We start from the raw sequence: 27,182 nt of genomic DNA on the forward strand, positions 1-27,182 counted from the left end.
GACATCAATTATGCTAGATTGCCTTGTTCTATCTACTAAAACATGATCAATTTGATTATGTGTTTTCCCGTCTGGTGATGTCCAAGTGTATTTATGAATGTCGCGATGTGGGAATTTTGTACTCTTCACGATTAAGTTTTTGGATGTTGCAAAGTTCACGAGTCTAACTTCGTTGTTATTACTTTCCTTATGCAGACTTTCGTTCCCTACAATCGGTTTGAAAATATCCTCTCGTCCTACCCTCACATTGAAGTCCCCTAATAGAATTTTCATATGGTATCGCGGGAGTTGGCCAAATATCGGTTCCACTTCTTCGTAAAAACTGTCTTTTATATCGTCAACCTTATCTTCACTTGGGGCATGAACATTCAAAACAATAATATCATACCACCGTCCCTTAAGAGTAATAAAAAAAAGTCTGTTAGTAATAAATTCAACCCGTTTAATTGCTGGTAATATACGTTTATGAACGAGAAACCCTGTTCCTAACTGGTGATCTCTTTAGGACTAGCACAGGAGAGTAATGCTCCCGGAAGTAGAAACGAGAAACACAATTCTGATTGGTTGGCGTTATCCACTTCTTCCCACGTTGGAGTAAAAATAGCAGAAATCAAACGCTTGTTGCTGTTGGTCTTCGTGGCCGAGTGGGCTAGCGTTATATGCTAGTAACAAAAATTTCTTTTGGCGTGAGTTCAAATCCGGCCCGAGGAACGTTATTTTAACATTTTTTTTTACATTTTTATAACACTTATTAAACTAAAATAATATGGAAATAATACTCAAAAAAGTGATTTATTTACTTTTGTGCAGATAAGTAGTAGTAGTAGTAGGGATGGGTTAGAAGCCCCGCAGCCCCTTGTACCCCATGATATAGGGCTGGTTTTGTTCCCCTTGTACTCCATGATATAAATTTTGTGACCAATTTAAAACAACTGGCTAGGATAGCGCGTAAAACAGCTGGCTAGAGTAGAGCGCAGAAAAACGTACTACCGGGAGTATACTCTCCCGAGCGGGTCGTATTTCTTTCACTTGGCAGAGAGACCTTGAATTGGAATTGGATTTGAAATTGGAGCTTAAAATAAAATGGAAGTATAAAGCACAGTTGCAAATTCGTATTAAATTTGGAGCCATAATGGATGGTGAAGCGTCTATTAAGTTGGAATTTTTGTGCAAAGAAGAAATTGATTATGGTTTTCCTCAGGAAGATCCACTCGAAGGGAAAGGATGGACATACGAAATGATAACTGACAACAAGGAATTGATATTATCTACAACCGAAGGAGAGCAAACAATAGAGAAGGATGTAGCTATGTATTCTTCGGATGTCAAATTAAACATTGATACGGTGAAATCTGAATTTGCAGTAAAAGACCCTGCCTTTGAAAATAATGTAGAAACACTAAGAAAAATAGAGGTTGAAGAGACTTGCGCTTCTTACTGTGATGACTACAAGCAATTAACGACAAGTAGTTCAAATTCAGTTGGGCCAGAAAGGTAATGTTAAATTTTATATACACTGACTGGTTCAGATTGATAATAGAGTTACATGGGTACGAAATTTAATAGTTGTAAGGAATACTTTTCGAGAAATAGTTACGGGAATTAGGCCTATGTCGAATGTAAATTAATAATCAACAGTTTGGAAGTGGTGCGGTACACATAGACTAGTTGTACCCACAAACACAAGTGAGTGCACCCATCTTAATGAAGGAATGATTACCTAGTGATGGGTAAATTCCCGGGAAGATATTTTTCGGGAATATTCCCTGGAAGGTTCCCAACATGGAAATTTATCCGGGAATTTATGTACAATCAGATAGAAAATTGCATTCTATTACTACATTATGATTTCAAAATTGAATTAATTTTTATATCACAGCATATTATTACTGTTGTCCACAGAGGATTCTTTAAAATGTATATTCTGAACGGTACTATGTTACTTTATTAACATTTTATTATATTTAGAGAGTACGCATAAATGTATATTTATTTACAATATTGTAGAAGGACTCGATTTTCGAGGAAAATAATTTGTATATTTTGATTTTATTTTATGTTTATGTCACGAAATCATTAATTAAGGTTATGGGAATTAAATGTTGTATATGTGAGTAAATGCAAGCTGCACAATCTTGCTAATGTTTGTGTCAGCAGTTTATTGTAAACACATGTGTATAAGAATGTCATCGTTGAGAGTCTGGCAATGTAGGAAGGAAATGTTGACAATGTGTCTTTCCTCACATTAGCCAGATTCTAGAAATTGTATAAAGTGAATCTGTAAGATTTCACGAATTTCATGAGATTACGGATGTACAGAGAATTGCTTAGAATCGGGAAATCAGAACGTGTCGAGGATTGCAATTTTGAGTTTTGACACATGGAAGGAATTTGTCTCTCCATGTGAAAACGGTGTTGCACGTGCTGCAGCAGAGGGAAAAAGCAGACGACGGTGGTTGGACAACGCCAAACAAAACCGGAGGACGAGAAGCTTTTGGGACAGTTCGATGACAGTTCGAAGAGAGTTCGGAGAGAGATCACCGAGAATTCTTGGACAGTCTATGATCAAGTTACCGTGATCATTCTTGGGTTCGAGTTTGGAGAACCAAGTCCGATTTGAGAATCAGCCAGATGACAGGAGGAGAAAATACTTTATACTCCAAAACATTTTAACTACGCAGAACTTCGTGCAGAGAGTTGCATTGAGAGGAGCCATACCTCAATGCTCGTTTTCGTCTTCCACTAGCAAGGAGATTCAGCTTAAAGGAGCCGAGTTCAACGCCAGAACGACGTGGGAATACACCAGTTTTATCCAGGTATGTGTGGCACCGAGTCAGAATTCAAAAGCTCAATACTTGATCGTTCTGTACCCGTCTGGCAAATGAATCTTAATATCCGTCATAACTAGCATTCTGAAATCTAACAGTTCACTCATAAGCATAACGAAATACAGTGTTTTTATTTTAATGAAGTGGACGTATCTTTATTCAACTAATCCCCAAATGAGAAACCTCTCGCAAGTTAATATCAGAGTTCGTCCCACTCATTCTAGATGGTGAGTGGAAGGCGCCTAGTTGCACTCAACTTTGCATCCCCAATTAGGCACTGAGTGGCTAGGTTGTCATGGTGGAGATGCTGTGAGGCTTAGGCCATTTTGTAGCGTTCCCAGTAGACATACTAAGTCCCTAACTTCATTTAATTAACTATAATAAATGTAAATTTTCTACGAATTTTAAGTAGGCCTATCCCGACTTTATCTATTTCTCGTCTATTTCAGATAATATCCGAAAGCGAAGGAAATGGACATCAATACAATATTATTATTAATATCAGCGTTAGTTTTAGGAAGTGTATTAGTAGTAATAGTAATTATCACATGTTATATTTTGTTAAAATTAAATAGGATAGAGAGAAAATACGAAAATAGTGTAAGAAATAGTAAAAATAATATAAGATCAAACATAGATGTAGAAGTAAATGGTAGAGATGAGTCTGAGACTTACGCAGTTTCCCATGCATCACCAATTTATGCCACTATTTTTAATAAGAGCAAATCTACACTAAAAACTATCCCACAAAGCACTGAAATCACTATTTTTAAGAATTTGCCAGATGGTAGTATAGTAGATTCTAGTAAGAGCACTGAAACTGAACGGGAAAACACACACTTGCACCACATCACTACAGAAGATGAGAAAGACACTAATACATCAATGGGACACTATAAATTCACGAAAACCGACGTTTTCAACGAAGATTCCGACAAACACGGGAAAACTGAGTGCCCGAAAAACATGAAAAGTGAATACTTTTTCCATGCGATGTAGTGGTTTTGTAAAATAAAGTGTTTTAAAACTAATAACGTAATAATTGATACGGAATATTAGCACTCGATGTTATCCAGTCAACAGTGACGCGTGAACAGAATGGCAGGAAGTTAAGTTAACCTTGACAAGCTTGATTGAAAATTGCTGATCTTGTAGTTACCATGCTAGAAGTATCTACAGGATATCCAACGCCCTGCGGCAGGATTTTCTTTCCGTTCATGTTAAAATGTCAGTGAATAAAATTTTGATGAAAATAAAACAATAATATTTTCAAGTTTTTACAGTGCAAATGTGAATATATTAACTAACTATGTTTTACAAACTATGTTACAAGTTTTTGTTTTAGATTTCCATTCACATAGCGGTGGAAATAAATGAAGTTGAACCATCACTGATACGGCCAATAAATTCATTGGTTGGCATGTATGGACAGACAGAGTAATGGAAGTTTTTGGTAACATGACACTCTAAAAGCGTTGTCGCTAAGAGGAGATAACTCAAGAGTACTTGCAAACTAACATATATGTATTTATGCACAATCACTCTTGACCAAATGTGATGTGCAAGTATTTCAGCAAAAACTCACTAGATGTCGTGAGGATATACTTTGCTACATTACATTTGAAATGTTGTATTTTATAATTTTAGGAATTAAGAGAAAGATTAAAAATTCAAATATATATATATTTTTGAATAATTTTAGGTGAAGGAATATTGATTACTATTTATATAATTATTTTGCATAATAATACATATTTTATTTCATTTTAAGTTTATATTTATCTTTCAATATGGTTTCAGTATATATTATGTACAGGGTGTTTATAGAAAATCGCCCTCTTACGATGTCGAATTTGGTTTGCGGAGCAACCAATTTTTAAGGGGGGCCATGTAGCAGGACTCGATTTTCGAGGAAAATAATTTGTATATTTTGATTTTATTTTATGTTTATGTCACGAAATCATTAATTAAGGTTATGGGAATTAAATGTTGTATATGTGAGTAAATGCAAGCTGCACAATCTTGCTAATGTTTGTGTCAGCAGTTTATTGTAAACACATGTGTATAAGAATGTCATCGTTGAGAGTCTGGCAATGTAGGAAGGAAATGTTGACAATGTGTCTTTCCTCACATTAGCCAGATTCTAGAAATTGTATAAAGTGAATCTGTAAGATTTCACGAATTTCATGAGATTACGGATGTACAGAGAATTGCTTAGAATCGGGAAATCAGAACGTGTCGAGGATTGCAATTTTGAGTTTTGACACATGGAAGGAATTTGTCTCTCCATGTGAAAACGGTGTTGCACGTGCTGCAGCAGAGGGAAAAAGCAGACGACGGTGGTTGGACAACGCCAAACAAAACCGGAGGACGAGAAGCTTTTGGGACAGTTCGATGACAGTTCGAAGAGAGTTCGAAGAGAGTTCGGAGAGAGATCACCGAGAATTCTTGGACAGTCTATGATCAAGTTACCGTGATCATTCTTGGGTTCGAGTTTGGAGAACCAAGTCCGATTTGAGAATCAGCCAGATGACAGGAGGAGAAAATACTTTATACTCCAAAACATTTTAACTACGCAGAACTTCGTGCAGAGAGTTGCATTGAGAGGAGCCATACCTCAATGCTCGTTTTCGTCTTCCACTAGCAAGGAGATTCAGCTTAAAGGAGCCGAGTTCAACGCCAGAACGACGTGGGAATACACCAGTTTTATCCAGGTATGTGTGGCACCGAGTCAGAATTCAAAAGCTCAATACTTGATCGTTCTGTACCCGTCTGGCAAATGAATCTTAATATCCGTCATAACTAGCATTCTGAAATCTAACAGTTCACTCATAAGCATAACGAAATACAGTGTTTTTATTTTAATGAAGTGGACGTATCTTTATTCAACTAATCCCCAAATGAGAAACCTCTCGCAAGTTAATATCAGAGTTCGTCCCACTCATTCTAGATGGTGAGTGGAAGGCGCCTAGTTGCACTCAACTTTGCATCCCCAATTAGGCACTGAGTGGCTAGGTTGTCAATATGTTCTATCAATTAATTATGTGTGAAAAAAATAATACTTTTAAACCACTAAACAGTTTATATTTATATGTAGGTGGGTTTGCTCAACTTGACTTTATTACTGATATTATAAACGCATTAAATTTATAAATGTTATAAACCAAATAGATTGGGTAAATGCTAGAAGATACATGTCTCATCAATTTATCAACATTTGTGGATACAGATTTATGTTCGCAAAATTTTGAAGATACTTAGGCCTGCTTATCTTTATATTTTAGCACGTAACATTGCCATACACGACCTCTCATTCTACCTATTTCTCGAAATTCCATACGTTAATTCACATGTAAAAGAAGTCCGAGTACCTCTTCAGAAATTCGAGTCAGAGAGAGGAGACAAACCGACGTCTATTACTAACGGTGGTTCAGGGTTTATTAATAGTACTTCATCTCTATTTCTACATAATTCTAAATGACTTTACAAAATAATTCTTTTTCATCATTTGTAAATTAGTACCGGTACTTTGCTAATTTTGGCTGTTCTTTAGCATCGGGGTCAGCTTTTGCACCTACATTTTTGCGATATTTTATTCCGATGCGGTTGTGTTATGGTTTCATACGTTAAATTACGTTACCAACATTAAATTCAGACAGCATTACAGAGCGAGCGTTAGAGAATGAAGGCTGGTTAGGGCCCCGCATGGCACGTTGTTTTCTATCTTCGTTACCTTCAATTCACTTTCTTTTCTCACATAAATGACTTCTACTTACCTTTGCATTTTGTATAAATCCCCTACTGTTCTAAAAAATTGTGTTCGATACTTTATTGACTAATTGAACATCACTATGAACTCATTTCATCCTACCTTTTGCTAGTTTTGGCCTCCCATAATTTGGAAGATAAAGTGGAGAAATGGAAATAAATTCCTTCCCGGGAATTTATAGGCCAGGGATAAAACCCGGGAATATTCCCATTTTTAAATTCCTTCCCACTGCCCATCACTATGATTACCTAATTATTGAATACACATTTCAAACCAATTCTTGTAGATATTTTTGATATGGGTACTTTGCGATAGTGTTCCATATATAGAGGGCTGTTTAAGAGAAAACTTCCGTGGCTGAATGGAATTTGAAAATTTCCGAAATACAAACGTGATATTTTTTATACCGGGCCAAACGTATAAATGTTTGTAACTTTACCCCAAGTTATCCCGAATATGCCCCTTTTCCGAAGGTCTTCCAAAGACATTAATAAAACATAAGGTGTAAGTCAAAAAATAGGTGGATATTTATTGAAAAACCTATACATAAATTCACTACATATTTTACTTCATTTTCTGAAAGTCGGCTGTTTTTGTTTTCAACAATCATTTTTGGGGGACGGAGTTGCACTCATCAATGTAGTTTCTCATCATAGCGCTCCAGTGTACGTACATAATAAGAATTATTATTAAGAGACACGAATCAAATTGTGCTAGGTCGCCACTTGAAAGAAGTATGGCTATGTGAGTCAGAGCAGGACCGCAGCATGTTGGCCGGAGAGGAAGCGAAGTGTTGCGTCGGTAGGGGACAGGCGCGTCACTAGAGGTCAATATACATGTGAACAAGCATAGGACAAAACACTGTATATGGCATAAAATGTAATTATTGTTCATGCTTATTTGTGTATTTTTACGCTAGTAAAGATGTTATATGAAACATTCCAATACGATGTCATTGCTTACAAATTTTTGTTCCAATATAATACGTTACTAACGTAAATTTTGCAATTATGTTGATCCCTTAAGTCTCGCACATTTCTCTAGTGCCGCGACATTTACTTTTATACTTCTTTTCATTTAGAATGGTTACTAGCTACTTTGTGTGTGAAGCCGCGCATAACAGGTTCGATCCTGATTATTTTATTTTTATGAAGGTAGGCATCTTACAAGTAAGAACACAACATATTTACGATATATATGTACTAGTCTATTAAAAAGATTTTTCGAATTGGGTCAAGATTTTACTTTGACTCGGGCAATGACTTCAATCAGTTCTTATGGGTTCAGTCACTTCCTGGAACTGTTTCTGCCTCAGTCAGTTGTTGGTACTCTTTGTGCCTTTGGTGCTTTCACGTGGTATATAGTCCACTTTTCACACGCAATTTCATTAACCGTTTAAGGACCGGTCATGGATCCACCGGTGCGAATTCTTCAAAATTTTCAATTTCTGTTTTTTTTCACCCCTAATGAAATTTCTGTTTTCATTTATCGCGTACCATTTTGTGACGTGATGGTCCCTTTCGGGAATATTGGTGCTCGCGTCTGTATCTTTGTATTTTACTTTCACAATACTTTCTATGATTAATTATATACATTAATTAATTTCATACAGACTACGTTCCTATGACTCCGTTACACAAACACAAGCATATATATATATATATATATATATATATATATATATATATATATATATATATATATGTATACGAAATACGATTTGCATATCTTCCCTACACATTACATATATTAATACTTAGAAGTAAAATAAGACTGGTTTTACACAGAACAAATTCAAATATGTCTAACATTTCTTTTCTTGTTATATTTGTGCTACATTAGATTTGCACACTATTCAGCGTTCTTATGATGCATCTACAATGTAATGCGTGTCAGATTTTCGAGCTTCGATAGGCAATTGCTATCTTGGATTTGGCCTAATTGATGTCATGTTTCCAATGCGAAGAAGACGCATGGTAACTTCCCTCAAAAACTGTAGATGTGTGAGATCATTGTTCGTGTTGAATTCGCAAGGCAATTTCCAAGAAGGAACAACTGCTAAAATAAGCGCAATATTAAAAAAAATTCCACGACGATTTCTTGGATCTGAGTTTGGGTGTGTATGATGCAAGAAGACGATCCATAACATCAACTCCTCCCATTCCTTCATTGTACTTTTGAATAACGATTGGTCGACTAATTGGAATCTTTTTCTTATGTACATGAGAGTATCTCCTCACTGATCCTACTGGCAAATGTGTAAAACAGTTTGAACCAACAGTTACAACCGCACTGTAATTCCACCTTAAAAAGCACACATTACCATCACTTTTGACGTCAAACTTTCCTCTTTCGTTCTTTGCAAGTTTTTCTGTGGGGTCAGAGGACGCTGTTAAACACGATTATCTCTTACTCTCCTAGTTGCTCGATTGCCTTTTCATCCTAATTCTAAAAGAACATCATAAGACATGAAGAAATTAAAGATAAAGATTTCGTGCTGGTCATTATTTTCTATGATTGATGTGAGACTACAAATAACTCGTTCCTGATGGGATATTCTCACTAAGGTTATCAGTGCTATTGTCTTTTCCACCATAGAGGTCCATTGTATATGGATAACCGTCAGAAGAACATAAAAAACATATTTTGTAACCCAAACGGATTGGTTTCCCTCTAATAAATATTTTGCAAGTGTGATGCCCATAATACGGAACCATGCTTTCATCATTGCTCAGAGATTGGTGAAAGATACCAACCTGCTGCAGGTTCTTCTGTAGTTCATCGTATAAAGGTCTTATTTTCCCAAATTTGTCACCTCTTTGTAAGTTAGAATTGTCAACAATATGGAAGTATTTCTTTGTTTGTTCGAAACGGGCTCTTGGCATTACGCATGACACAATCGGTTTACACAGGTCGTCTGCTGTACTCCAGTAGGACTTCTCAGAAGGAGAATATGATAACGACTGAGAAGTAATAAACCAAAAAATTGTAGTAACTGTTCATATGATATTTTTATGTGTGGTGCGCGTACAAATTAGACATTTGAACAAGGTGCTCAATGTATGATGGAGGCAAAATCCTGAAGAAAATATCTATCGGAGAACTACCGTCAAGATGAGGATGAGAAACCACAAGTTTTTCTGGTGAACAGGAAATGGGATTGAGGCTAGTTTTCGCAAGATTTTTCCACTTAGGTACACACTGTTCCCTTTTCTTTTTAGATGATGAAGTTGATGGTGTATTTTCGAGCTCATTTGGGTCATAGATGTCATTATACACTGCTACTATCAACTCACCACATACGTTTTTAGGCATAACGGGAACTAATTCGTCTTCATTTATGTGCTCCTCGTCTGATATGTCATCTGTTTCATCTGGAGGAAGAATGCAAACATCCGTTTCCTCATTATCAGAATCACACAAACTGTCCAACGTGTCTACTGTTTCATCTAGCGTAAGAAATTTTCTTGCCATTTCGCGATTTTAATCAACAAATATTCAAACTAAATCGCTACATACATATGTTCCCAAATAGCAACATTAAACTATTTCTGTTGCGCAATAAAAAGATAAAAAGGAACACACACATTGAACTCTCAACTGTCCACAAACAGTCTTGCCAACTTCTATATTACGTCGTAAGCACGCAGTATTGCAACCTCTTGTAAAAAGCACGAAAACTTCTACTGTAAGAAATATAAAGAAATTATTTAATATACATTGTTGTGAAATTAAGGGAAATAAAACAATTAACAATTCATTGATTTATACCACTTAATGTCGGGCAGAAATATAAAAGATATACAACGCTAGAGCACTGAAAATTTCCTGTTTCTAAAAGGGAAGAATGCTACCTAAACGGTTAACGAAAAAGTTACATATTTACGGTACGAATCAGCTAAGCGTTCGAAGGGAGTTAAAAGCCACGCAGGTGTAATTTCGTGGCACGTTTACCACCATGATAATACCACACGGTGTTACGCCACGATCGAGTGGAGCGACTGGAATGTAATTCCTAAACTGCTCCGTGAACCGAGTCAGAGAAATCGGTTGCACTGTGCGAGTCAAAGTAAAAGCTTGCCCGAATTTGTTATATATTGTTTACAATTCTGTGAATTTTACAGTAAATCTGTAAAAAAAATGAATGCTTGCGAGTTGATACCTCTGATATAGAAATTCACAGAGTAGAGTTTGAAAATTTTAAAGTAGTTGTATCGAAAACATCATAGTTTGGAAGAAATCGCAGCCTTTATATAAATGCTTGGTTGTAAACTGTAACTGGAGAGAAGGAAACATCAAAGAAGTAAGCTTAGTTCAAAATTTACACACACTCGCACTTATATATATATAGAACAAATCAATCACGTGTCAAACATGGAACTCGGTTCGTAATCTGGTTTCAATCAATGAGTTGAAGTACACAAGTAATTTATAAATCAGGAGAAGAGTACTATCAAGGTGAGAGACCACCTAGGGTTTGGAATCTGGGGAGATATGAAAATAATCGAAAAGGGCAGCTGTCTGTATCGAATCCATTGTCTTGGAGTTCACTAAACTAATCGGTGGTAGATTCAGTAACACTAAGCCCAAAGTAAGTCAAGAACAATCTCACTTTGCACATTGATATTTATTTTGGTCATTTATAATAATAATAAATATAATAATATTTATTATAGTTATTATTAATAGTGAATTGTAATTTTACCGGATTATACAGGGATAACGCAAAAATATTACTCTTCTGTATTTATTTTCGTCAGTTTTTTTTAAAATTATTTTCATGCAACTGCTGGTGTTTCAGCTGAAGATGACGAAATAGAAGTTAATGCCGTTCACAATAATAATTTTTAGCTAACCAAATGCAATAAAAATTTATTATTTTAAAAAAGCTTTTGAACAAAGCACACAAGAAATATAATTGAAAAATGTATATTGATAATCATACTCGTTGAGTAATTGAGGAAACACAGCATGGAGTTTATTTACTGATTTGAAGAACAAATCTCAGAAATACTCTCCCTCTTTAATATTGAGAATGGCGCCAATGATCCGTAATGTTTCGAAACCCGTTTCAAGGAGAAAAAGCTAGGAAATAGTTCCTGACATATCTAGGTCGATATTTACACTCCTATAGATTCTAGAAATATATATTAACCCATTTCATTGGTCTAACAAAATTGACGTGATTTCAAATTATACCCTATATTAAAAAAGAATATCCGCCAATTATCGTTCAAAATTCAAAGCGTGTATCTAATAGAACCATTGGTAATTTTTTCATGCCTCATACGTATGCATTCTTACACTTTTTCAAATTCTAAAAAGAAAAAAATATCTATTTCATTCTTGAAATGTCAGTATGATTATTTAAAATGAAAGACTTCCATGATAGTTTCTCATTTTGGCGTAGATGACAGGTCAAAATTTAGAATAAACGGAAAATAGAACGAAGAAAAAATTTTTGTTGCTGGTACCTAATGATATTTTTACCGTAGATTGCATAAAATTATAGGAAATATTTTTTTTTCACTCAGGTAATAGGTATAAGAAAATTTCAAATTATATCCTTTGCGTTAAAAAGCAGAAAAGCTATCATTACAAATTCGAAGTTTCGTAACATTTCCAATAGAATGATTGGTAACTTTTTCGTAACGTTTTCTGGACTTGTAGTTTTTAATCGGAACCATTCTACTTGAAAGTGCGAAATGTATGATTTTTTATCTTGTAATTTTTATGAGATAAGTGTGGTAAATTTCGAGCTTAAACCTTTCCGGAATTGAGAAAAATGTAAGAATGTACCTAGCTACAAGTTACAAAGAGAGTAGTTCGTTCTATTTCAAACACATAAGGGATTAGAATATCTTGTTTGCTTTTTATTGGAGCCTATCCTCGAAATATATATTTGATATCATGCTAACTCTACTGGCAAGCTATAAGAAATTTCTGGATCGTTGTATATAATCTTGTTGCACGGTTGGGCATCTAAAATGCTTCTTTTCGGCTTGTAACTGCGGATGGTTCAAATTGAGATCCTGTCATTTTTTCGGTGAGTGACATAAATTGATATTATTTTTGGGAATTTCGGAAACGTAAAAGATCCCTATACAAGCCACAAAAAATTTCTCGACAGCTCTATTTCAAGTATATTTTGAGCTTCGACCAGCTACTGTAGTGCATTTTTTTCTTCTAAGTCCAGAAAATGGAACCTCAGGTAATGTCTTCCTTACTAGATTATTAATATGTGTTTTTTTTTTCTAGATTTTGGACGTGAAAATGACCCTAGATAGAGAACAATCAATTTTTTTTGGCTGTTTCGTTTCAAAAGTCTAGTGACATTATGCGGATTATTCTCTCCCTTGTAGCTTGTAACTATATGTAGTTTCGGTCTTATATTACTTTTACTGTACGAGTGAAATACATATTTTTCTGATCTCTTAATAGTAAATGAATCACACTCTGCATTTTGTAGAAATGTTTCTTGTATGCTTTAGTAGAAAATATATTGTAAAATCAAGGATTTTCTTTTTTCCATTTCTTAAAATGGTTTCGAATGTGAAATTCGAAAATTGTTTCTTCTTGTTTCGAATATGACATAATACCAGCTCTAAATTTTTGAACTGTATACAGAAGTCTTTTTGGTAAGTTATAGTACATAATGTGCATAAAACAAAAGACTGCTTTTGAGACTTTTAAGCTGTTACGTGCATAAGTTACAGAAGGCTTGTAGAACGGTTTGTCTGTCCGTTCGTCTGTCAACTGCTGTCAGAACAAGAATTGGAAAAGAACCGAGAAATGGATTTCGGAATCGGTTGAGCGTCCGAAGAAAAGGTTTCATCTCCTGTGTTTACTCTATTCAAGCCTGAAGTGGTTAAAATTTTTCATTTTCAATTCGAACGTTTATTCCCAGAAGACGAAAATTTTAATATAACGAGAAGCGAATGTTTGTGCATGATTCATCGTCTTAGCAGAACATTCAAGGGTATTCAGATTATTTATTTATTTATTTGGCAATCACTAGTTACAGCTCAGAGGCCATTTTATAGTTGATACGTAACAACAACAATAAAAACCAAGATGAATTGGGAAGGTTTCGGCCAGGGCCTATTTAGTTTGTACTATCGCGATATTTGCCTAGTATAGCACTGAGGGAGACAGGGAAACCCCAGTCAGGATGGTCCTCAACGGGAATCGAACCCACGAGCTCCCCATTTCGAAGCCAACGCTCTACTACTTGACCTATTTCGCTCCGTTCTCCCGAAACCGGAAGTAGTTCAAATTTACTAATACGTCCAGTTCGTGACTGATTCCCGTACAATATAAACGGTCAATGCTTTCAAGATAATTTTTCTTATAATTATTTCAGTGTCTTAAGAATAGGTCCCTTTTCGTCTCTTAACCCTGTTTCCAAACCGTACTTTATTCAGTTTAGTAATCTTGATTTTAGCCTTTATTGCCACAGAATGTATCTCTAACACACAACGAGAAGCAATTGTTTGTAAACAATTCCATATCTATATATAACATACGTATGATGACTGTCTATAACTCTGTCAAAACCGGTTAGTGTTAAAATTCACTATTACTTCAGCTTTCACAGTTTCTGCTAACTCCTGTTCAAACCGGAGCGATTAAAACCGAGTATGATGCATTTCGGTTTAAATATTTGTCATCATAGAACGGGAACGATAACAGATATTGACAAACAATTTTCTACACTCAATAGGCTGTCTAAATAGGACATACTAGACGCGCAACACTCTAGCAAATTCGGAAGTGTTTGAAATTTAATAATATAATTCGTTTCTATACTGACTTCTATATACTAAAGACGGTAAGGGATATGGAGATATGCTTTGTTTCAATCGGTTCAGCTTCCAAATGTAGGTTCCATTTTCTCCGTTAAGCCTCTATTCAAACCGCCAGTTTTTATAAACGACTATTTCCAGTTTCAACATTATTGCTTCTGAACAAAGACAGACAAGCATGTGCGTGTGGATTTTTCTTGGTTCTTCTTTTTTGTTTATTACAATATTTCATTCCTTTCTCATCATTCCTTTGTCCTTTAGCCTAGCCGAAATATCCGTGAGACGTGAAACTAGAAAATTCATTAATTTAATTTTGAATGAAAATGTGTCAGTGGTTGAACATTCACCTCTGATACACTGGGGCTATGCTACGATCCCAGCTCGCGCCAATCGGACCTTGTGGTAGACAAACACCGTGTAAGTAGGTTTCCTTGGGGTTCTCCTATTTTCTTTGTTTCAATATTTCATCCATTTCTCATAATCACTGTCTCGTTTAGCCTGGTCGACATAAGCGTGTGACATAACACTTAGTTCTCATTTTCGTATCAAATGAAAACGGTTGCAGATACGGTAACTCGGGTCTCTTAAAACAATTTGGCGTTTGATTGCAACATATGATAACGAGAAACACTTTTGTGCAGAGGATTCAGCTTCGCAACACAATATATAATGACTATCCTCAACAATCTTAAAGTGAGACTGCACTGGCTCAGTAGTAGAGCGTTCGCTTCTGGTGCATGGGTCCTTGTTTCGACCGCAAGTCGTGCCAAGTGAACTTTGTGTTGGACAAACGCCGTGTGCGTGGATTATGTCGGGCTTATCCCCCCATCCCTCTGCTATCATTCCACAATTTCTTTCATTTCGTATCATCAGTCTTCTTTAGCCTAGCCGGCGGAAACGTAGAACATAAATCTTAAAGAATTTTAAAATAGGAAGTTGATCACATTTACAATTACATCCAATTTCAAAACTGATTTTCTTGCAGCAAAAGTGCTGAAAGCTATTAACTTGCGATTTCTTGCAATCGATTTGGCATTTAAAGAACATGTTCAATTCCTCTGTTGAGATTCTATTCAAACAAGAAGTGATTAGAAATAACGATGTGTGGTTCCAACATTTGTCGCTACACAACAAACACGGTAATAAATAGGGAGAAATATTTTCTTCCAACGGTTCAACGTGACTATTACAGCACTATACGAGAAACAAGGTCTTAGATTTACCATTGTGGTTTGAACACTGATTTCCGTAGAGCCAAAACGCTAAGGAATAGGGATGAGTTCTTTGAGTCGAGTTTGCTTGTCAAGGAAACGTTACGTTTTCCCGTTGAAGCTCTATTCAAACCATAGGTGTTTAAATTTACCATTTCCTGTTTCAACTTTTATAGACATAAAGAGAAAATTGTAACAAATAGCGTGTAATTATTTTACTTAAAAAGATTTCAGCCATTTTCAGCGTCTCAGGACAAGTTAGCATAACTTTCGACAACACTGATCCAAAACAGAAATTGTTTCAAGCTTACCAATATTACCAGTTTTAACACTTACATCTATAGAAGAAAAACGTTATAACATATCGATATGAGTGGTTTTTAATTCATTTAGTTTGAGAAGAATTGGTTTTATGTTTTACGTTAACTCTAAGATGAAACCGGAAGAGGTTGAAATTGTCCATTTCTGGTTTCAAAGATTGTCATAATAGAACCTAAATGATAATACATGTCGACAAATTATAATTGGAATGCATATAACTTTTGTTTCTTATGTAAAACCGCACAACCGGGAGCAGCATATTGAAACCGGAAATGGTTGAATTTATTAGTAGTTCTGGTATCAGATTTTCATAGAGAAAAACTCGAAAAGATGTAGAGAAATGTTTTTTGCGACCTTTTCAGCGTCCCAAGTGTAGCTTCTATCTCATCCCTCCACCCTCTATTCAAATTGCAAGTGCTTCAAATTAACGATAGTTTTCAACATTTATCTGCATAGAATTAATAGAGTAAGGGAAAATAACGCCTCCTTTACATGGGATTAGTGTCCAAGGAGGAAACGCTATCTTTGACCTTGTTCTCTATTGCAACCAGTATTTACAAATGTATTACCTCCAGTCTGAATATTGAATTCGCTTAGTTTCACACTAAAACTATATTTACTTGTTTATCTTGGGTATTGGTACTGATGACTCTTGTCATATATGTCACTAGGTTGACTCCTAGTCATAGGTGAAAAAATTCGAGCAGTGTAAGAGATATGTGGTAGACGTGCGAATTGTTAAGCGAGATGTAGCTTTCACCCTTTTTCCTCCAGTGCCACCAGTTATTGTTATTTTAACTACTGCCCTAAAGAAAAGCAACGATATTTATTTCGTCGTTAAGACAATGATATATGTATTACCCACGCCACGTTCTTACCATTTCGATATTTACCTTGTATATCTCTCACATTAGCTAACATCCTATCACTTATTCAATCAATTAAAAGTATTTTACAAACTCGTTAATTAGTCATTTGTAGTTCTCTTACTCTAAACAAAATATTTCGATGAGATTTTCGGTTACTTTGTATTCCTCATTTTCATATGTACGCAATACTTTGTCCGCTTCTATCATTCTGCTAAGCATCTTATAAATAAAAGTTAAAGCCTTTGTGTCTTATGCAGAGTCGTTCTGACGTATCATTAGAGCCATGCTGAAGAGTTCCACGGCCTCTAGTATGACAGTAATCATACGTCAAAACAACTCTGAATTAACTTGCGGTAAAGCACCGGACTTACAAGTGTAAGGTCGTGAGATCGATTCTAATTTGGGTCACATTATTTGGTATGCAATGGTATATTCATTAGTACATGTGTAATTATATCAGTAAACTTTCGTCCCGTTCAATGAATTTTATTCGTGTGTGTGTTACCTAAGTTTACCATCTTGTAAAATTCTAAAGCAAGATGCCAGTGATGTGATGTACAAGAAATTTCCTTTGGATGTATAGTAATTTATGTAACTGATAGTTGGAGATAAATGTAAATATTTGTATAGACCTATCACACAGCTACAGTTGTATTTTTAACATATGGCCTGTAAACATTACTTGCAATCGAGTAGAAAGAAGATACTGTCTGTTGACCAGATTCACAAGATATCTCAACTGTAAATAATCCCCATGCAATAGTACGTTAAAAAAAATCATTTATCCAACTATCTCGCCTTTAATTAAGCTGAATAACATTACATTGTGCAATATATTGTATTATATAGATGGTTAATAACATGCAGGAAAGAAGACCTACGAATTTTCAAAACAAAATTTGAGTAAGTTACTTAACGTTATGTGAAGTAAATGAAGGTTCACGTCGTTAAATGCGTAGTCGATGTTTACAAAAGAAAGTTATCACATATATTTACGTAAGTAATGCAATCAAAATGTCTAAGCTAATTGTTTCACTTTGTTTACGACAGAAATATGCATAGGAATTATAATATTCTTCTGAAAGTATAAAACTATGTAGGCGGGTTTGTAAATCAGAAGCGACAAGAGAGTTTTATACTACAGGAGCCTATTAATGTAAGTGATAGGAATCCAGGGTAGCTTGTTTTAATCGTGGATTATACCCAGTAGAGATGATTTTTTTTTCTGACGCCATGAGCCTACGGGACAGCTTAATCACAGGGTGTCTGTGTTTTGTATATTACCGTATGTATACCTAAGTTTAACGATGAAGAGTGTATTGCATTTTCTTCAGTTTTCACATATGCAGGTAAAATAACACAGCAAAAATTACTTTCAAAACTTCTAATGGAACTCGGGTCTGTTGGAAATATTTAACTCCTTAGGTTTTCATTCATGCTTTCGTGAACGTATGCACAATAAGCTCTTTGCTTGTAGCCAGCGAAACAAACACCTGATAGTGAGGGCTACACCTCTACAACAGTATGTCAAAAATACCAATGCTTAACTTTAGCTTTTCAATTCCACAGATCGTTCAGTATATACAGCCAGGTTAAGCTAATTGTACACTAAGTCAGGATCGTTGCATTTTCACAATCTTTCTTTTGGCTGGATTGAAATATTGACCACTTTTAAGACGCATTTCTACAAAAAAAAAAAAAAAGAAACTTTAACTAAGAAAATATAAGCGTAATGTGTACTTTCTTCAGAATGCGTTGGCGAAGCCTCGAAATAAGATATTTTTTAAATTTTCTATTTTAAAAGTGTACTTCTTTTTCAGTTTCAGCCTTTTAAATATTTATATAGGTTAAGTGTTAATCACAACATTAATATTGTATCATAATTTTCAATCCCTCTATCGTGTTCAAAAGGTTATACCATGTATAAACCTTTAAAACTATGTAGATGAACTAAAGAAAAATTTTCCACAAGGTGTTCTCCCTTGAACATTTTTGTGTATTAACTCGAGAACAAAATCGGTAATTTGAACTAGATTTACTCAAGTAGAAATTGTGATTCTGTGACATATTTTGCCATTTCACATAAGTAAACGGGAAATTGCGTTATTTAGATGAAAAATGATGAAAATACTTTGTTTGCCTGAATTTTTTAAAATTTTGTGCCACGAGACCTGCAGTTTTAGACGTTTCCCATATTAGAATACCGAAACTAGTCTATTTGTTGTGTTTAGGATATATGGGTTGACAGCTGAATAATTTTTCGTGACTTTCCAATGGAAATGTAAGTATGCTAGTTTTTTTTTATATGCTGGCAAAGCTGTGATCACTAAACTGCATCAGATGATGTGTAATGGATATCTGTGCAATACATATTATTAGGAGGGCAGATGGGAAAGCAACGCGCAATATTCCCCCCCCCTCAAAAATAATATACCAAAACCAAACAAAGCACGAATAAAGTTACGTATTTGATCCACTTTTCTACAGTTACCAAGTTTCTGAATACGTTTCTATTAGCGTGGCACCAGTTTCAAGATGCCCTGTTCGTGAAAGTCATTTACGGTGGAGTATAGGAATGTGCGGACTGCTGTTTTCACTTCCGCATCTGTCGCAAAATTTTGACCGGTGAGGAATTTCTTCATGAGACCAAAGCGATGTGAAAGTGTGGAACAAAAGAGACTTGTTGACTGGCAGTAATGATGAAGTTTGACGTTGTCAGCAGTATTGTAGCGGCGTTTGTCACGCAGTTCACGACGCAACATTAACCAAAGTTTGAATTTAGGCTGCAGCATTTACAGCAGTCCCTTGTTTAACCAATCCCCCAATAAAATATCAAACATCCCAGAACACTGTCACAAACACTTTTCTCGCAAATTTAATGACGTTTAGTTTTTGTCGTGTTGGGAACCAGTATGTTTCCAGTCCATAAAGACCTGCTTGGTCTCGGGCGTCTAATAGTATGCCCAAGACATATCTCCATTGACGATTGCTTACAGATGGCATAACGCGTTAGGTGATCCAAGCATGTCGTCATTCCCTGATCTTCGTGGTTACCTGTCAGGTTCTTAAGAACCTAGCAAGCACCAACTTTACGGAATTGCAACGTGTCCTGAGGAAGGTCGTACACTACAGCATAGGAAATGTTGAATATCTGCGAAAAGGTTCGCAGGTGCACACGATGGTCATTAAAAATTGGTGGCTTTAGGGCGCTGATAATTTCCGGCGTTGAAGCTGTTACCGGGTGCCCGAAGTGTGGCGGAATCCACAATAACTGGAAACATTGCAACAGTCCGTGTAATCGTCCCTATATACGGTGCGCATGTTACAGTAAAATTGTCTTTTCGTATGCCCTTTGGTTCATTCAAATCTAAGCATAACTGACTTCTCTTTTCATGTGGGGACAGCAACAGGACGCCATATTTGTTTCGTAATTCAAGTTTGTGTCCCTAGAGCTACTAACAAAACAAAGAAATCTCTGTGGTGCAAATTTCAAACTCTCTCGTCATGCAATTTCACCATTCCAGCTGGAATACCTGGTGAGAAAAAAATTATTGTGGTTTACAATCTGCCCTCGAATTTAAAAATATGGTAATTTTATGTATTAAGGAAACAACAGGAATTTCCCGTTTTCCTTCCCCAAAGCCAATAACACTTGCCCACTGGTTTTCAGTAAAGACTTTAATTACGAGACCCCACAATAACGTAAGAAGAACGTATTTTTTAGCTGGTGCTGGCAACCCTGTAAACTTAAACTACAAACGGGGCGAGGGACCTTGTGCGAGCTAGTTAATATCAGACGAACATTTTCTCGATTTATGTTCAGTTCATCCGCAATCATTTTCACGGTTAATCGTCTATCCTCTCAGAGAAGTTCCCTCTCTCTCTGTGTGTGTGCTCTCTTCCGTTCATATTGTTGTGAGTCGCCCACTACAATGTTCATATTCGATTTCTGTTCCGCCTTCCGCAAACATTTTGTACCAACAGTACACCTCTGCCATTGTTAACAGTTTATTTCCAAAGGCCTGCTGAATCTTCCGGGACGTTACCGAGGCAGTCTCACCAAGTTTCATACAGACAAAGATTGCGTTGCACTGGTCAATATTACGTGTGCGTGCCACGTGGTGTGCTATTGGAGCAGGCCCAAGGCCACAGGCTGGCGACGGTTTCACACTGCCGCGTTGCCAGCAGAAGCTGAAACAATTTTCTTATTACTTTATTGTCGGACTTCGTATATTGTAAATTTCATCTTCGTAACGTAATCCACTTGTGAGACACTCTGCTTTGGCGTAGAATTTAAAAGTGTTCTGTTACTCATAAAACTCTGATTCTAATGATAGTAATGTAAAAAGACAATAAAGAGTAACAAAACGGGGAGACAGAGTGTTCATCTGCGGTAAGTATACTTTCAAGCTATTCACACGTTTCCTGAAATTATAGCAGAAAAGCTCAACTGTAAGTACTGATAAATATTATGTTTTATGTTATTATTCTTCCTCTTAAATATAGCATTTTCCAGTACATCTGTGCATGCAACCGTTTATTTTAAACGATAAGCTTATGTTAAATTTTCCTTCTTTAACAAGAGAGACACGTGAGATGATAATTTTTGACGTATATTTCTTGATCTTCCTTCTCTCCTTATGATACCAATTTGAATAAAAGTAACATGATAAAAACTCAGGTAAAGGTTGGTACTCAACAAAATAGCTAACCTGTTTCAAATAGTAGAGCTGCCTTTCTTTTATAATTAAATATATACCAAGTTTCTTTCATTTTCTTGATATTCAGGGCGTAGCATTCTCAAAAGTTTTTATTTAAGAAGAGTGCTTTTTTCACTTAGATGTATATCAATAGTCTTAAAGATTGTAAAAGGGTTTAAAACTTAATATCTCAGAGCATACAAATGATATTAGAAGCACTAGTACAGATTAGTATACTGTTTGAAATGACGTATTTTGTGCAAAATTTTAAAACTGGTTATATTCTTGTTTTCTTTCTTTGTCATAATACGAACAGTTTTTGGTAGTTGTAATTGCAAAAATCTCGCGAGATTACTAACTGTTATACCACAAAAATTAATGATATAGTACACAGGCACTGTCAGTGAGAACGTACCACCATTTTCACCTGTAATAATCAGATGTTCATTCCATAGTGTAACGTATGGATGTTAGTATGTATTTGAATTAAATCCGATAACTGATAGATAAATGTTGATACGATTTGAGATTTCAAATGAAAGGACATCCTTTTCTTTGGAGAGTAGAAATGATACTGAAACACCTCAATAGCTCTCTTCTTCTAATATCTAAAAGATTTTATGTAATATTACAATAGTATTATAAATCAGTTTATCGGGGGAAATTGCAAAACTTCGTATCTCCACTTTTTATGAAATTTTAGATTTCGGTTGCATTCAATTTCCCACATCTGATTCTACGTGCGTTTGAAAGCTCGTAAAAAAAACCTATAAAAAACGTGAAAAAACTAACTTTTAAAACCTGGTATCGCATGTAAGATAGTGTAAAAGCAGAACAGATTAATTGTTCTCCTGAAAGTTTGGTTTTGATGCCTTGCGAGGTTTAGCAGTTTCGCCATTGTAAAATTATTGATTACCTTGAAAATCCTCACGTTAAAAATGCATTATTTTTGTTTTCTTTATTTTAGATGCAATCTTCTGCATTTCTTTGTTGCTTGTTGTTCCATATAGTGTACTTAGATTTCCACTCCCTAGCTTACTGAATTTTTTACAGGGTTCATACACATTCTCTCTCCGCAAAAGCAAATATGTTCAGAACACAAAAGGTAATAATTTCTCATTCAGATGAAAAATCTCATGCTTGCAAGGAGTTTGACCCTGGAAATAGTAGATCAAATACAGCAGGACGTACGTTAACACATGACAGTGTTAAACATTTTCCTTACCCTAAGTGTGAAAAAGTATTTTGTCGAAATTCGAATTTCACAAGAGACACGCTAATACATACCAGTGAAGAAACTCACATGAACGAAGAGTGTTTAAAAGGATTAATTGACTCTTCAAATTCGGTTACACATATGGTCACACATACAGGTTTAAGGAATGTAACATGCGAAGAGTGTGGTAAGAAATTTAGTCGGCGTTCATGTTTAGCTAACCACATGTCAATACATACAGGTGAAAAATCGCACACATGTGTAGAGTGTGCAAACAAATTTAATCACCGTTCAAGTTTGGCTAGACACATGTTAAAACATACTGGTGCAAAACCGCACACATGCCAAGACTGTGGAAACAAATTTCGTTGGCGTTCAAATTTAGTTAGGCACATGTTAATAAATAAAGGTGAGAAAACTCACTCATGCCTTGAGTGTAATAGGAAATTTAGTCGACGTTCAAGTTTAGCTACACACATGTCAATACATACAGGCGAAAAATCTCACACGTGCGTTGGGTGTGGAAACAAGTTTAATCACTGTTCAAGTTTAACTGCACATATGTTACTACATACAGATGAAAAATCTCACACATGCAACGAGTGTGGTAAGAATTTTGGTCTACGTTCATATTTATCTAAACACATGTTAATACATAGAAATGAAAAACCTTACACATGCCAAGAGTGTGGAAACAATTTTAATTACCGTTCAAGTTTAGCTACACACATGTTAAAACATACTGGTGCAAAACCGTACACATGCCACGACTGTGGAAACAAATTTAATCACCGTTACAGTTTAGCTAGACACATGTTAAAACATACTGGTGCAAAACCGCACAAATGCCAAGAGTGTGGGAACAAATTTCGTGAGCGTTCAGGTTTAACTACACATATGTTAATACATACTGGTGAAAAACCTCACACATGCGTGGACTGTGGAAAAAAATTTAATCACCGTTCAAATTTAACTGCACACATGTTACTACATACAGGTGCAAAATCTCACACATGCCACGAGTGTGGTAAGAATTTTCGTCTACGTTCATATTTAGCTAAACACATGTTAATACATAGAAATGAAGAACCTCACACATGCGAAGAGTGTGGAATCAAATTTAGTCACCGTTCCAGTTTAGCTAGACACATATTAAAACATACTGGTGCAAAACCGCACACTTGCCAAGACTGTGGAAAAAAATTTAGGCACCGTTCAAGTTTAGCTAGACACATGTTAAAACATACAAATACATAACCTCACACATGCCAAGAGTGTGTAAACTAATTTGGTCAGCGTTCAAGTTTAGTTGCACATGTTAATACATAATGGTGAAAAACGTCACACAAACCAAGAGTGTGGGAATAAATTTAGTTGACGTTCACATTCAGCTCACACATATTAATACATTCTGGTGGAAAATCTCACATGTGCAAAGATTGGAAAGAAATTCAGTGAACGATCAAATTTGGTTAAACGTACGTTGATACGTGCTTGTGAAAAACAGTACTTACGCCTACGGTGTGTGGGATTTCGTCGACGTTCAAACTTAACTATACATATCTTAGTACAGAGTTAAGAAACCTCATACGCAGCAAGACTGTAAGTAGAGATTTCGGCGAGCTTCATTTGTTTATACATACGTTAATACATATAGATGGAATTTCTCATCGATGCCAAGAGTTTGGAGTTAATTTTGACTTCAACGTCCCGCTCGGCAGGGAGACTATGTGGACCTTATTAGCGTGCTATCTTAACGACGAGCTACCGCCGCGAATCGTACCCGCGATTCCCATACTAAAGGTGCTTACGGTAACTGCTTAGCTATGAGGGAGCTCCCATGCCGAAAGTGTGGGAAAGAATTTGTGCAAAACTAACATTCGGCAGAACGCGTTAATTAACAAAGGAAAACGAGCCCAGTGTGTGAAAAAAAGTTTAGTTTAAGTTCAATTTTGGCAAAGAATATGTTAGCACACACTAATGAGAAAGCTGATATATCGAACGCGTTTGGAGAAGAAAGATTTTGGAAAAGATGAAACACTGCAAAAGATATTAAAACATGAAGGTTATAAAGCTCACAAGTGCCATGAGATTATAAAATTTGCTCGCAAATTCAAATTTTGCAAAACACACACACAGCACAGGCACGTCCAAATATGATCCAAGAACTTAGCCGATTCAGGTCGTATGAATGTAAGATGGATCAACATGTTACGTGCGAACTCCGTGTATGAGAAAGTAAACATCCTTTGATACTCCACCATGAACATATAGTGTACCTTAACAGAACACTAAGAGCTTCTCCACTGAAAGTTTGTATAGACCTTAGTAGTACCACATGTAACGTCCATTACATGTCTGCTTTTTGGAGAGCCAGTGCTTCAGTGAGAGACATTACGGACGTAAGGAGATGTTCAGTATATGTCATGAAGACATCAATGTGTACGTTGATAGACGTTCACTTGTCATCGATGTGAACCTTAATAGTGGTAAATCTTTTGTCGATAATTTTTCCAGTAAACCTTCAGGAAGTCAAATGTGTGCCCAGTCGACACCCGATACGTACCTGTATAAAAGTGCAATGTATGTCGTGTGGATGTCAGTAACTGAGTTCTATGAACGTACACAGACGCCCATTATTCTACTAGACGTAAAATGCAGGTAAAAAGAACGTTTAGTGTACATCCACTGGACGTTCCTAGGTATGTAGAGGCACGTCCACTGGACGATTCGTACGTATATCGAGGGACGTTACATAAGTATATAGAGGGACGTCTACTAGACAATATGTGTGTGTGCGGCTATGGATGTGAACGGACGGCGAATGTCCAAATTAAAGGCAGATCGTAAGGGAAATCATATCGGGAAAAATAAATTTTTTTCGCGTCGAACTCATCCACTAAACGTATATTTTAATATAACAATGTATAACATTAATTCAGTAGAAGAGGTTACTTTTCTTTCCTTAAATCGAGGAAAGAAACCGTTTGATTTTACCGAAATGCTTTCCCTTAAGAGACGCCTCTAATTTTGGCTACATCCGACGTCTTCAGAGGTAAAACACAGCTCGTCATACCAACGTACTTCTGGATACAAAAATGACATAATCAAAGTGGATACCAATTGAGCAGTACTTGTAGAAACATTGTAAAATGTACTTCAGCAATCAGATTTTTGATCTTTACGCGGATATTATATTTGTATTACATTAACACTGGAATACCTTAAATAACTAAACGACTATTAAGAATCACTCAACTACATTTTAAAAATCTTCCACAAACAAAGAAAAAAGTATATACGCTACGGTTTGGCTTTACTCTTCAAGAAAATATCTACTAAAAACCAAGAATTAAACACTAATTACACGCACCTATAATACGTGTAATTCTAATACACGTGGAGGCAAAGCGTGATTGTATAATTATGAATAAATAGATTCCATGTAATTAAATTATAATAGACAGAAGTGACTCTGTTTACGTGATTGACTGTACAAAATTGACTTAAATTTTGGTTATTTTGTCCACTTGCTTCACAATCTTTGGCCTACAAATAATCCTTTCTTTCTTTCTTTTTTTTTTTGTCTAAAATATCTTTCAAGTCAAAAGTATAGTAAACATACTTAAACATCAAAAATGTCCTCGAAAAGATTATTTTCTTTTTTGTGATTTTCAACTGGCTGTCTTCACCAACGGAACTGAAAAAAAATCGCTTATTAAGGCATCGATAATGTCATTTATCTCTGCACATTCAGTTACACATACACATTCATTAATATAGTTATAATTGAAATTAAACAGATAATTGGCATGAATAAGAAGACACAACACATTCTGCATACATATGCCTAAATACGTCGAGTGGAGATTCAATGTACGAATACAGTGCCTTAATCAAGGGGTTTGGGACACCCAAGAACGTGCCCCCTCACCACGGCTTAGTTCTTATTTACCGGGTACATCATTTTTTCCAGAGATTCATAAGTTTGCCAAACAATCTTATATGAAACGTTAAGAGCATTTAGTTGTTCTGTTAGTTATTAATAAAATACTTTCCTTTCTTCTGTATTTTTCAACTTTAAAAATTAAATCGTCTATTTTAAATGAGCTGTGTATAGTGCGAATTCTTCCTATATTTCCATGCCCAAATATTGCCGGGCTCCATAATTGCGGAAAAAAGTAAATTATTTCGGAAAGAGTTGGTGGGGTACATTACGAAGATAAGCATATCAATTGACAGAGGACACAGTAAATAATCTGAGACGCTTTTCAGCGAACAATTACATTGAAATCAATGTACAATATTTTCTGTCTCCTCATCAGGGACAAACGTCGGCTGAACATTATGTTGTAAAAGCAGTCACAACATCGGAGTTAAGATGCAAATTACAAATACAGTTTTTCATTAACGCTCGGATTTCTATGAGGTGATATCATCATCCTGTTATCCTTTTATATGTA

General features: G+C 35.7%; 1 protein-coding gene across 1 annotated transcript; it reads left to right on the forward strand.

The window, feature by feature from the left end:
• The first annotated feature begins 735 nt into the window (after positions 1–735).
• Positions 736–26,825, forward strand: LOC145691100 (uncharacterized). Its single transcript, XM_081766788.1, has 2 exons — positions 736–1,494; positions 22,557–26,825. Exons 1-2 carry the CDS (start codon positions 1,133–1,135, stop codon positions 23,974–23,976), a joined length of 1,782 nt encoding a protein of 593 aa, XP_081622914.1. The 5' UTR covers positions 736–1,132; the 3' UTR covers positions 23,977–26,825.
• Positions 26,826–27,182: the final 357 nt, after the last annotated feature.

Source organism: Thermobia domestica, chromosome 7 (assembly GCF_964235325.1).
Source record: "Thermobia domestica chromosome 7, izTheDome1.hap1.1, whole genome shotgun sequence".
Taxonomy (NCBI): Eukaryota; Metazoa; Arthropoda; class Insecta; order Zygentoma; family Lepismatidae; genus Thermobia; species Thermobia domestica.